Source organism: Suillus fuscotomentosus (assembly GCF_016647785.1).
Source record: "Suillus fuscotomentosus strain FC203 chromosome Unknown F5891scaffold_153, whole genome shotgun sequence".
NCBI classification, from domain to species: Eukaryota; Fungi; Basidiomycota; class Agaricomycetes; order Boletales; family Suillaceae; genus Suillus; species Suillus fuscotomentosus.
In genome coordinates this window covers 2,063-15,102 of record NW_024539665.1, presented here as the reverse complement: position 1 = coordinate 15,102, position 13,040 = coordinate 2,063, and the positions used below count along the sequence as shown (strand labels likewise).

Below are 13,040 nucleotides of genomic sequence, written 5' to 3'. Positions count from 1 at the left end.
GGGCTTATCATTGACTGACTGGCCTTATAGGCTAGTTGAAGGTCAGCGCCCACGCGAGGTAGAAGAGACATAGTAACAAAATGCCCAAATCAACGACGTTGAACGACTTCAAGTGAAGACATGCTACGGACATACTACTACTACAACATGAGGCACATTAAGCATTACATAAATACGTCGACCGTAAGTATATGTGGTGACCATGCCATTGCGCGCGTACCTATTGCATCCCAGGCGCCACAGGTCCGATGACTTATTCGTTTGCTTATGGTCTACCTAGTCCGGCGAAACACAAGCTAACGCAACGTTAACAGGGATTCGGGCTTATTAGATGAGAAGTCGTTCCACGAAGTCGGCTGCTAACTCGTTGATAAAGAGTACGGCAGTTTACAGAACAAGCTCAATGATCAAAGTTTCTGACAGTGATAGGCTATGTTAGCAGCCGGGTCAAAAGCAAACACCTAGGCCCATTAATACTTACGTACATTGCTAAAATTTTGGAGGCACCCGATTTACATAATAAGGGTCTGTTCGGATACACAAATTTTGCCACAAATTTTCAAATTTCAAACATATGGTTGCTTTGTAATGTTTTGGGGTCAGTGTGACATATGTGACAAAGCATATCAGCCCATTGATAACATGCCAGCTACGTGATCTACCACTAGATTGACTCGTTCAAGTCTCAGCCACCGTGGACGTTCAAAGAGCACCATGGTATGTGGAAAGAAGAGTGCACTGGAGGGTCAGGAAGTTGAAAGCAAGGCCCGATGTTTCTGGACACTGGACGATGAAACGCACCTCATCCAGTACATCGCTGCCCACCATGCTAAGGGTGGTGACAGAATGAACTTTGACAAGACCTTCTGGACCGCTGCTTCTATTGAGACATCTAAACATACCACACAAGGTGCACCAAAGACAATCAATGCATGCCAATCGAAATGGGCATGGGTAAGTTCTCATCATGTTGCACCAGTACTAGAGTCTATACTAATAAGACCTCCAGCTCCATAGCACGTTCAGTGTTGTAGATTCAATTGCGACCTATTCTGGATGGGAGTACAGTCTGGAGCGTGGCGCCAACGTCACAGCTGAATCTGAGATGGTATGGACTGACTACATGGGCTCATCGAAAGTGAGTGCTGTCAATACTCTGCTACCACTGGCAACTACTAATATGATCCAGGCTCCTCTCACTGCAAAGAAGTTTAAGAATAAAGGCTGGCCCCACTATGAAGCAATGAAGGAACTCCTACCATCGGCAAAGACACATGGAAGCCGTGCTTTCTACACCTGCATGCCTGCTGACAATGCTGCACTGGTAGGGGCTTCGAGTCATGCTACCTCTTCTCACCTCCCAGATGGCATGAGTTATGATGAAGCCAATATACTCGACCAGGAGGAAGCATTGAACGACATCGAGTCGCAGGATGTAGATATCGCCATGATGCCGCCACCCTCCACCATCATGACTGAGCCACCCTCTCCCTTTAATCCAATGCAACGGCCCACCTTCACTCCCTCTACACCAGGTACTTCTACCATTGCCAGCGGCAAACAAAAAGCAGCTGGAGAATCAGGTGATAACATGAGGTCGCTTGCTCGCCCTCCGGGCTCTACGAAATCTGCATCCGAGTCAGGGAAGTCCGTCAAGTCACCACGTGTGGCTGTCCCAGAAGCTTTCCAAAGCATGTCCAAGGAGATCCATAATCTCTCCACCTCCTTTGATCGTGCAACAGATGTCATGCATGAGCGCGCAACTCAGGTTGCCTCGCGCCCCACGGTGGATCCCATTCCGGTGCGCAAGCAGAAGGCTATCATTCAGCTTCAGAAGGAGGGTCTGGAGGACCATGAGATCATTGAAATTATCAAGCATTTCCAAGCAGATGTTTCCATAGCTGATTCGTACCTTGTCATTGAGAAGGAGAGCGTCCGGAAGCTTTTCTTATCAACATACTTGAAGTAAATTTTCGCTACATCACCTTCACATTTGATATTGTTAGTAGTAGTAGCAGCACCAAATACTATGACACTTTGCTGCTCAACCGTCTATGAAAAATCAGTGCAAATGACTACATAAAATTGATGCAAACGACTACAAAAGATTGTCCGCTATGACTGACTGACCTCTCTGCTCTCTCATCAGATTGTAGTCCTCCCACATGCAAAGGGCGATCTCGTCACAATGTCGGTGTGCACGTGTGCATGCCTCTGCAGTGGGAGGACCTTCTGCAAGTGTGCCAACATCATACTCCGGCTCATTCACGTCAACCTGGCAGTAGTCCATCATGTCATTCAGGTCGTGAATACAGATGACGTTGTGCACCAGGCACAGTGCCGCAGGTATACGAGCCTGCACCTCCATGTTATAATGAGGTGGGAGAAGCAGGATGTTGAAGCAGTTCTTGAGCACACCAAAAATAAGCTCAACGATGTTTCAGAGCATGGCATGATGTAGATTGAATAATTCTCTGTGATTACAGGGCCTACAAAACAATGTAAGTACAAGTTAGCTTAAGTTGAACATTACTTACGCCTGATGTCCACGACCCCCATTCAGCAAGATGGTAGCGTACTCCGCGATATGGCACAAGTAGTTCATCACATGCAGCAAATCCCGCATCAGCAAGATAGTATTTGCCTGGAGGGATGTTGAAGTCTGTAATGCGAGTATCATGATAAACACGTGCATCGGCCGCTGACCCTTCCCAGCCACTCAGTATGTAAAGGAACAACATGTTGAAGGAGCAGGATATGAGACAGTTCTGAGTTAAGTTGCCTTTACGGTCGCGAGTTGCATCATGATCCTTGCCACTAAGGTGGCATGCGATATGAGTACTGTCTATAGCACCAATGGCATTGGAGAAGTATGGGAAGAATTTTGGGTTTCGAAGGATTTCAAGAGGTGTTGGACTGTCTGCGCTGGGTAGCCAGACATACAATGAATAAATTGGGGGGGAGGAAAATGCGTTGAGAATATGTTTGAAATACCTTCAAAAAAATGAGCAAATTTATCACACTGGGGAATCACATACTTTGATATTGTGTCATTGGAGCATTGAAAGCGTTCACCGAGATGGTGAACAGAGAGACCTGTGACACTTGCATACAAGAAGATGGCGAGCTGCTCCTCAAGCATGACATGTTTTGAATTCCTGCACCCTGAATCATGAAGTAGATTCAACAGTACATAGAACACATGGCGCTGCACACCAAGTTCGGATCGTATGTGGTCTGGATGTCCTGTGAGGAGTTCATTGACCCATGCCATTCCAGACAAGGCGGAAGTATGATAGGGCTGTTTGTTGTAGTGAGTGCGTGTGTGATCTTGGAGTACTTGACCAGCAGCATCAGCAATAGCCATTGCTACATGAGCAGCACCACGGAACATTGTGTCTATCCAGTGCAGCTCGTTTATATCCAGCTAGTCAGAGTCCGCCGCATTAGCATGATTGGACTCTGCATCTGAACTGTCATCATGTTCTTCGATGACAATATCATCTTGGTCTAGTGGGTCTAGCAGGTCTAGCATATCGAAGTCGGCGTTGAGGTCGTTGGGATGCATTGTGTGGCACAATAGGCTCAGTGACCGCTATCAAATTGATTATCATTAGCATCAGTGTGACATCATTTTCGGTCTCCGACTATTTGGTCTTGTATGTGTTAAACTGGAATTTTGAAAATGGCTGATGTCCGAACAGACCCTAAGGCATCAAGATCACTGAAAATCTAACTTGTCTCACTGTACTCGCCGGCTGAAAGCCGATTTTCACTGGGCTTTACCTTCGAACGGATCCCTTTGCTCATGGTCAATTATATATGGCGTTGTTGAGAGTCAGAACGCAAAGAGACACGCTGTATCTGTTTGGAGAGATAAACAAAGGACAAGACTGTATTTCTACTGTGAAAGAACTGACTCCTTGCAGAAAGGTATCTAAAATGAAAGGGTTTCATGATGCATGAATAAGTAAATGTTCGTCAAACATGCTACCTGCGATGGTGTCAAGTTTGGCTGCACGATAGCTGATTTCAAGTCCTCTGCGGAGGCACTGTGAGCCCCACATCAGCAAATCTACACTTCACTTAACCGAGCTTGAAAATGTAAAAATTGCGTTAAGTCAGCTAAGATGACATCAAGTTACTTTGTTTTTACTTGACACTACTTAGGCATCTGACTGAGAAAAAATTGCAAGATAATCAAGTAATTTAAGTGACCAAGTTCAAATAATGCACTCAAGATGCTATTTCGAAGGAATGATGATCTGCGAATTTGTTAACATAGAACACACAGTAAATATCTAGAGTCTCGTGGAATGTAGCTTTCTCTGGGACAAATTCATTGCCAAAGATGGGCAGCAAGTGAGCTGCACGAACGATCGTGTCAATATGAATGATTGAGAGCTCCCGAGTGTCCAGCTCCGAGTCGAGAAATGATGGCTTGACCATCCACATTCCATTTCCAGGATCAGGCTCGTCAAAGACCAGCTTAAACCAGTGTACCAGAGCGCATGGAAAAGTCTTCAAATCATGGCCATAACCGTGATGAAAGGAAAAGAAACATAACACATGGGCAACCTCCATACCATGTATTCCACCCTCGCTTTGGGTGTTCACAAATATGGTATCATAGCGTCCTGGCCCTCCACACCACGAAGGGATGGAACAGATATGTTCGTGTAGCATTCCCCCAATACTGCTTGGATCACTTGGTGCAAAGAAAGTAGCTGCTGCTGAGCCAAAAACCTTGATGCGGCCTTCAAATCTGGGGCAAGCACTGAGTGGGACAGTATAAGATGTATGATCGTTGTCTGCGAGGAGTTGGTCATAGAGAAAAAGGTGGACCAGTTGAGGCAAGTTTGATACGTCGAGTTCTTTAGCAAGTGCATGAATGGTGTACAGTCATCTGCATTCTTTTGTTGGATCAGATAATGGTAGATGTTTAAGAAAAGACAATGCACAAGGCATGCGTGCCAGTTTCACATCACATTGTGCTCAGGTTCCCTCTACTGCACCATCATCCACCTTGCCACCATCATCTGCCTTGCCACCATCGTCCGCCTTGCCACCATCGTCCACCTCATCACCATCGTCCACCTCGCCACCACCACCTGCCTCACCACCGTCCTTCATATTTCCGTTGTCCTGCGATGGATGTTGTGGGCCAATATCTAGTACACAAGTTTTTATTCAGTATGCATTAATATACAAAAAAAACATACATACCAGGATGTGGACCTAACATTCCACGTGCTATGAAGTTGGTACGTGCAGCAGCGAGTTTATCAAGGCGCTGGTTTGTGAGCAACATCTGTCCAAGTGCATTGAATTTGCTCGATCGTCGCCATGGTTCTTTCACGGCCTTGATGTGTTTTGACTCTGTAATGGATGAACACACACCATTTGGCACACTGAACATGTGGATAAGTGTAACATAGTGCACCAGGGAATGCTGACATGGTAATGAGAATCCATCAAAATGAATGCCGGTCTCTTGAAAAATCTTGCGATAATGATGAAACCGGTCAAGGGCCTCCTCGATTTCCTTGAGTGTCCTCTGTAATAATATCCTGTCGTACAAGGTAGCAAAATTCAAGGAAGGCACGAAAACACTGGACAACATCATCAGGCACGTGCCCCTCAATCACAGGTAAATAGACCTTCATCAAGGCCTTCAAATTGTTACCAGTCCATTGAGTAAAACAACGGCCTTGAGGAAACCAGTGAAGGCCTGTGAATGATGGCACTGCAGCGATTCTGGAGGAACAAATCTGTGGATTAGTAAGGGTCACCAGAGAGATTTCACGAGCATACCTTCTGTCTATGTCATCCATCACCACCTTGGCGTGAGTCTTTCCATGTATGTGTTCCAAGTACTTCTCAACCAAGGTGACAAGGTGGTCTTTGAAGGTACCTTTGATAAGTTGATGCAGGATATTGGGGGACAGAAGTTCGTGGATGTCGGCACATGGATAATCATTCGTAAATGGCTACTGTTGTTAGAAAGCTTGAAGTGATTAAAATGAAATGAGGCTTACCACGACGTCAGCATCAACACCCCACTGACACCACAGAGTATTGAAGTCAACATTATCACACAGGATGTCTGTGACTACTCGAGCACGAAGTTGGGCATCTTTGCCATCTAGATCTGTTGGAAAAGCAAGACATCTTGAGAATACATTAGATTTAGACAAGTTCACACAAAAAGATTACTTACTTAGCACACCAATTTGACACGATACAAGAAAGTACAACCTGTTCTGGATAATCCGCGATGTATGGTCCTAAGCCATAGATGACACGTCGAAAGTGACCATCCCCAAAGCGCATGACCTCAGGAACAGTCATGAAGGTCTTGAAAGAGCGCAGTATTTGTGAGAGAGATGAATGAAACAAGTGTTTCTTAAATTTTCTAAAATGCGCATCATCGGAATATTTTTTTACAGCTGTAGAATCTTTGTAAAGCAGGTGCCATAAAAATGAAATTATTACATACTTTTTGGTATGGCTAAAAAGCCAACGACAGTGACAGCATTACGATGAGCACACCGAACACTATTGTATACATTGCCAATTGAGGCATAGAGGGGATAATAGTCATTTTGCCCGGTTGCAACTGAGACCGTTGTCTTGTCGCTTCCAAGAAGAATGGGCACAAAGGTCGAGCCATGCATTGCCGGATCTTTGGCTATTTCATCCTGAGATTAATTTAGATTAGCTTCATGTCAAGTATTGAGATGTAGTAAAAGAACTTACAGCTTGATTCCATGCCCAGTCTCCTGACATCACATTGCGCCACTGCTGTTTTGCGTCATCTCCCTCTCCCTTCCACTCATGATAAGGCATGTACTCCATTTCATCCTTGAAGTCTGGATTCGCAAGCATGTTGTGGACCATGGCATGGGGATCTCAAAACCATGCAGTGTAAGGAGTATCTATCCATGGGGCGTGAGTCTCAGAATCATTAGGATCTGAGCCTTTCCCATTGAACTTCATTGTGAAGCTCTCCCATGCCACTTCTCCAAGGGGTATTGCGTCGATGGTCGAATATAGGTCTTTGTGATCGGCAAATGGTGGGATGTCTCCATGATGCGCAAGGGTTCTTTCCCATAGGTACATAAGCTTGTCGATATCACCGCCGGACATTTGATTTTGAGTATATAAAAATTCCGCGGTTTTGAACTCTGTGCGATCATGGAATGGCGTCCAGTCACCATGTTCTCTTGTTGTGAATGGAGGTGGCAGAGTATCTGGGTCAAGGAACTGATCACAGATTTTTCCTGTATCAATAGAAAAATAAGAAACATGTCAGTGATAGAATAGTCAGATGCGCACCATTGAGCTCCAAGTGATAATCTCGGTAGGTCTCTTTAGGATTTAGGACCGGAGTCGGTGGAATATTTGAGTTTGCAGCCTCAATGTCCTGATCTCCAGCCTCAATGTCCCAATTTCCAGCCTCAATGTCTGCTTCACCAGCCTCAAGGTTGAATTCTCCTGCCTCGAGGCCTGATTCTTCTGCCTCGAGGCCTTCATCTTGCACCTCGAGGCCTTCTCCCGCCTCAAGGTTCGGTTCTCCAGCCAGAACAGAACGTTCTTGGGCATTTGGGATGTTGAAAGAATAGTCATGCATGGCATGTCAATGTTGTGTGAGTCTGGATCTGTTTTTGAAAGAACGCACACAGCCAGCATGAGGACAGGAAATCATATTAGCCTGAAATACTTTGTGTGAATGAAGACTTCTTCAAGACTGGCGACGAGGGCATGTGTTTGACATTGTGATAAAATGAGCTAATCGCGAGGGATTGAGTTGTAATAGTAGTGTGTAGCGAAAACAAAACGTACACGTAAAATAACTTTTAACAACTCTAAGCTTCAGCAAGTTGACCTCATTGCCACATCTTCACATCCACCTTGTTTAAGTCTTGCTGGTCATGGTTCTCACACATCCAACCAATGCATCGAAGAGGCCTGCTCAGGTGGTTCTAGATGCCAAACGGAAGAGGCACACCGCAGCTCAGCTCAAAGAGGATAAGGTGTGCGCAGAGAAGAAACAAGATGAACAAGACAAAAAGACAAGACAGGCCATTACTCAAGTGACTGCTGCTCAGCAGAAAGCGGCCATCCAGCAGAAGAATGCAGTCTCAACAAAGAAGCCACGACCACGCCCAGTTGGGAAAGGCGCTACAACAACAACAGCATCTTCCTCTCATGCTCAGACTGTTGCAGATGATGACGATGATGACGATGAAGATAATGACTCTCAAGTTCTTGGATGGAGAAAATGTATACAGAGGACTGATCACCGTGATGCTGTTAATGCAGTCCAAATTGCCATGCAGCCATCCCATTCACGTGCATCAGACGCCGCTGGGAATGGAAACAAGCTGACATGGGTACTTTTTCTTAACTGCTCATCATGCTTTACTAACTGAAACAACATTATTCTATTGGAATCTGCTCCATGAATTTACTAGTGACATCAAAAAAATAGCTGCAGTTTCAGGTTGGGCTCAACGAGTCAATACAAAGCTCGACTCTGGATTCAAGGTGCCATTGCACTTAGAAAGTGCCTCTTCTCTCTCTTGTCCGACAGGATCTGCACTCTCTTGAGTCACTCATGCAACAACCAATGCAACCACTACTGCTACAGCTCCTCCTGCGACACCTGAGGGCTCTGTGTTTAACAATGATGTTGAAGCTGAAGAGTGCACACCAGATGAAGCTGATGGACCCGAGCACTTGGTGGCGTATACCCTTGCAAACATGGGTAAAACGATGCGCAATCAAAAATTGATGGTAGCTAAGTTTTGTATAGTTTCAAATTTCTTAAATATTGATATTTATTTAGGATGTGATTGAAGTCCAAGATATTCCCCAACCTCTAACTCCACCAGTTCCTTCGCAATTAAGACTCCTTCAACATGGATCGGGTAACACCCGTCCCCATATTACCCGATCTGAACCAAAGGACATCGCCGTGGACTTGGAGGGCCAGGAAGATGCTATCGTATTTGTAGATAATGATGATGATTCTGGTGTTGAACACCACAATGCTAGCGCTGCCATGAGGAACATGGGTGGGAATAAGCGAGTCACAGCATCAGTAGGTCACATCAACTTACATAAGACTTCACTGATACAAATTCATATTCAAGGCCAACATGGAAATCGTGGATAATGCTCCTCCGCCCAAGCATATCAAACGAGAGGCACAAAGTGAGGTGGCAGTTGGAGAGCCCTCAAAGGCAAAATACAAGAACAGTGACCTTCCTCCTGGTTGCTTGGACGGAAATTTATGGCGCGGAGTTTTCATCCCTACAGTCGCACATGCAACGGGTGGCAAGAATGTCCACCCTTGGTTGATCGAGGACAACACACTCATCCCGATTCTGACAAAGACGTGGAACATCGTTTATGCAGACAATCCATCACTGAAGAACTACAAGATCGTCATTGGTGGTGCTGTCTATCATGTGGTACATTGACAGTATCTTTAATTTACAGGCCAACACTTACTTGACAAATGGTAGGCTAAACAACACCTCAGTGAATGGTGTGGAGGGTTTGGATTGGCTGCCATCATGATCATTACGAGTCTCATGGCTTCTGATTGTACTTATGAAACTGACCAAGAGCACATTGATTTTGCCAAGTTCTGGCTTGAAGATAGCTGTTTCCTTTTTTCAGATGTTACTTCTGATGATCCAGATGTTTGTGTTGTCTTTTTACATCACCTCATGCTAACACAGTTCTATCATTTAGGCATGGATGGGGATGTGGCAGTCTACATTTGTGTTGCAGACATTTGCTGCACATCTCAACTATACCCAAGGCCGGGTGGAAGTTCCAGCGCTCAACAGTGAAAATGACATTATGCGGGCATCACTTGCTTTATCGGCAGGGGCGGTAGCTATCCTACGTTTACTATGTTCCACTTTTTTTTACTCATCTTAAATTTTTGACAGGTAAAATGCACTCTGTACCTTCTTTTGGTAGGAGCAATGAGTTTCACTATCATGACGGCTACTGGGAAGGGAAAGAAGAAGGCTACTACTATACACAAGGGTAAGGCATCAGCTGTCAATGGAGACATCCAGGAAGCTGTTATTGGGGAGAATGAGAGCTTTTCTGAGCTGCTTTGGGGTTATGATACACGCATGCTCTTGCAAGCAATTAAGAATGTTCCCTCTACAGCCATGCAGGGCATTGTTCAGCAAGCACAGCAATACATGAAAGCTTCCTCTTGTGGAGGACGGTCCAAGGGAGCTGATGAGCCTGAGGAAGAGATTGATGAGGAATATGTCAATTTACTTGCCTTCCGCTAAAGGTAAGTTCACTTCACTGCATGCATTAACCATTGTCATTCACTCATCATCCTGATTTCCAGATCGCTGTTTCCTGGATGTTCACCGGTGCACTTACATTTCTCGCCCATTTGGTTGCATTCTTGCAAGCTTAGTACGATTATTTGATATCATTGCTGCATGCTTTTGTGCTATTTTCTCCCATCTCATTGATCATTCCAGTGCTGCATGATTTTGTGTCATTTTCTCCCATCTCATTAATCATCTCAGTTGAGCCTGCTACTTGTTTTGTTTCACTGCTACCGCACTTTTCATTCTGCTTGGCATGTTTTTGACTTGTTCCTGACTTTATACTTACTCATGTCTTGTTACGCACTTACGAGCAGTTTCAAGTTGGACAATTCTGACATTTGTTTTGCAAAGCGCGTTAAGACAAATTTAAGCTCAAACATAAGAAAATGGATCTAATTTTTTCAAGTGCAGTGTTCTTACTGGTTCTGGACTTGAATTGGACTTTTTCACACTTTCAGCGACTCTAACCTCATTTAAGGAAACATTAAGCAATATGCAGTTTTCCTGATGTAAAATTACCTTCCGAGCGGATGGTACCCCGACTACTGTCGAATATCATGATGCTTTGACAATGATATTTGACAGTAGTGATGTTCCAGCCTGGCTTGGCCCAAAAGCTGCTACTTTGGCCTGGCTTCAGATGACTCTGGCCTGAGCCGCAGCTCAAGTAGGGAATGTGTGATTCTGACAAAGTGAGCATGAGCAGGTCGCTGTGAAACCAGGATTCAACCACATGACTCACCTGTGCGCTTCAGAACATAGTTTTGACCTGCATTCCCATGGGCGGTTCTGAATGGGTGCACCATAGACGAGGAGGCCTGTGCTATCTCAATGAGTGTGGGCAAGATCTTGGACAATGGCATTCAGCCAGAGATGTGGAAAGAGTATCAGAAGTCGTATACAATCAGGTACCCCCGTCAGTGGCTACTCACCCCAGTGAAAATCAGACAGTGTTCAGCCACCCTTGTGTCATGCATCAGTAGGTGCAATCAACGACGAGTCTGGTTGATGACATCTGCAGAATGGCATCTGGAATATTTGGCAGCTGTGGAGCTGCAGTCGATGATATGTTGTCTGTGGGCACGGCAGGCAACATGGTGGGGGGGCCTTCGGCAGGTTGCGGCTGACCCAATCTGAGTTTTAATTGTATTCAGTCACATGTTTGCTTTGCCACTCCTGATACAGTGACATACAAATCTTTGGCCACTTTCGAGGAACTTAGTTACCTGAGCTTATGCAAGTGTATATAAAATTCAAAATTCAAAATCCATGTCAGATGAAACTGGCAAGGTCAACATAGGTTATGTAAGTGAGAACTCATGGCTGTGACCAGATGGCCGACATCCATGATGAGCAAAGACTCATAGTGATGTATGTGGCCTGGCTTCAGGCCATGGGCCAGGCCAGGCCAGAATAAGCCAGGCCAAAGGTCATGGCCTGACCATGGCTTTGGCCTGGCCCAGGATGTTGAAAAGCCAAAGCCGGTGGCCCAGGCCGTGGCTTTGGTACTTAGTAAGTGTAGTTAGTAACCTCACATCTATTTTTGTTTCTCTGAAGTTTCTGTTGCTACCCGCGACTCATTTTTATATCACACCATGTCAGAAAATGGTGAGTTGCCAATTCCACATCATCATAACTTACTTTTGTGTCATAGATGCATTTATTGTTATCCGAGTTGGCCTGCTTCATGCTCCCTACACTACTTGAACTCGAGTACATTACTCAATGTCTTCCTTCCTTCCTGCTCGTCTCATCTCATCCATCTCCTCTCCCTTGTTCTCCTCACTCTCATCCATCATCCGCATTCATCTGAGCCACATCAGCAGTTGCTGACATGCACTGGGCATTTGCGCATGGCATCTGTGGTCTCTTCCATTCCCCTTTGTTTGGGTCTGGCCATAATGAACCACTGTCCCATTGGCCTTGAAGTGGTGCGCTGGAGTCCGGAAAAACCCAAATGGCCAAGTAGGCAAATAGTAGCACATCTCCTATACAACGAGGTCAGTCATTTCACAAACAAGTAACTTGACTTTGTTACCTCGAAACCACAGGCCAGTCGGCACTTCACCCACATGCTCCAGTCCAACCAGGAGATTAACTGTATCACATCCTCCTTCCATTCGCCCATGAGAGTATGTATGTGATCAACTTCAGGGTACTGTTCTGGTCGACTCCTAAATTCATTCCGGAAGCCCACATCTTCATGACAATGCGACATATTTCATGCATAGTGTCTTGCGCTGCCTGCAGGAGCAAACGTCTGGAGGGCATCAATGATGCTCACTGAGTGCAGTGTGATTGGCCTGTAAGAGGTCACAATGGTATGTTGTAAGCTCCGCATGCCTCAGCCTCAGCCTAATGGTATAGGGGATTTCTCAAACAAGGCCAAAGTCAGACTACGTCCTTACCATTTCACCTCAATGAGCTCCTCTGTATATTTTTACTTGCTTCATCAGATATTATGTTGACTCCCACCTGTCAGGCTGCTGAAACCCTTCCACAGGTAACACAATAAATACACACAGCTTGGCAAAATCCTCATTGCCCTCTGCAGAATACCGACTTCTCCGAGAGTCTCCCCGTTCCAAATGGGTGGATAGTCCAGCAGTGACATACTAGGGATGTGGAAAAGATGCTCAAAGAATACACTGGTTTGAAAGT

At 45.3% G+C, this 13,040-nt stretch overlaps 4 protein-coding genes across 4 annotated transcripts; 2 read left to right on the top strand and 2 right to left on the bottom strand.

The window, feature by feature from the left end:
* Positions 1–714: 714 nt before the first annotated feature.
* F5891DRAFT_987277 (uncharacterized protein) lies at positions 715–1,969 on the top strand (the record flags this gene model as incomplete). Its single annotated transcript, XM_041377886.1, has 3 exons — positions 715–954; positions 1,010–1,138; positions 1,190–1,969. The coding sequence occupies 3 exons, from the start codon at positions 715–717 to the stop codon at positions 1,967–1,969; spliced, it is 1,149 nt and encodes a 382-aa protein (XP_041217549.1).
* Positions 1,970–4,236: 2,267 nt separating this feature from the next.
* Positions 4,237–7,633, bottom strand: F5891DRAFT_1131772 (uncharacterized protein; the record flags this gene model as incomplete). The annotated part of the gene is made up of 10 exons (XM_041364700.1): positions 4,237–4,874; positions 5,227–5,557; positions 5,580–5,757; positions 5,815–5,990; positions 6,039–6,171; positions 6,221–6,449; positions 6,500–6,701; positions 6,760–6,864; positions 7,021–7,283; positions 7,339–7,633. 10 exons carry the CDS (start codon positions 7,631–7,633, stop codon positions 4,237–4,239), a joined length of 2,550 nt encoding a protein of 849 aa, XP_041217548.1.
* A 301-nt stretch (positions 7,634–7,934) lies between these two features.
* Positions 7,935–10,328, top strand: F5891DRAFT_987275 (uncharacterized protein; the record flags this gene model as incomplete). The annotated part of the gene is made up of 7 exons (XM_041377885.1): positions 7,935–8,286; positions 8,654–8,799; positions 8,852–9,106; positions 9,159–9,479; positions 9,534–9,713; positions 9,766–9,909; positions 9,969–10,328. The coding sequence occupies 7 exons, from the start codon at positions 7,935–7,937 to the stop codon at positions 10,326–10,328; spliced, it is 1,758 nt and encodes a 585-aa protein (XP_041217547.1).
* A 1,911-nt stretch (positions 10,329–12,239) lies between these two features.
* Positions 12,240–12,515, bottom strand: F5891DRAFT_1073069 (uncharacterized protein; the record flags this gene model as incomplete). Its single annotated transcript, XM_041363324.1, has 2 exons — positions 12,418–12,515; positions 12,240–12,367 (listed from the first exon to the last, which is right to left on the bottom strand). Coding segments are annotated over exons 1-2 (218 nt in total), but the record flags the coding sequence as incomplete, so codon positions are not given.
* Positions 12,516–13,040: the final 525 nt, after the last annotated feature.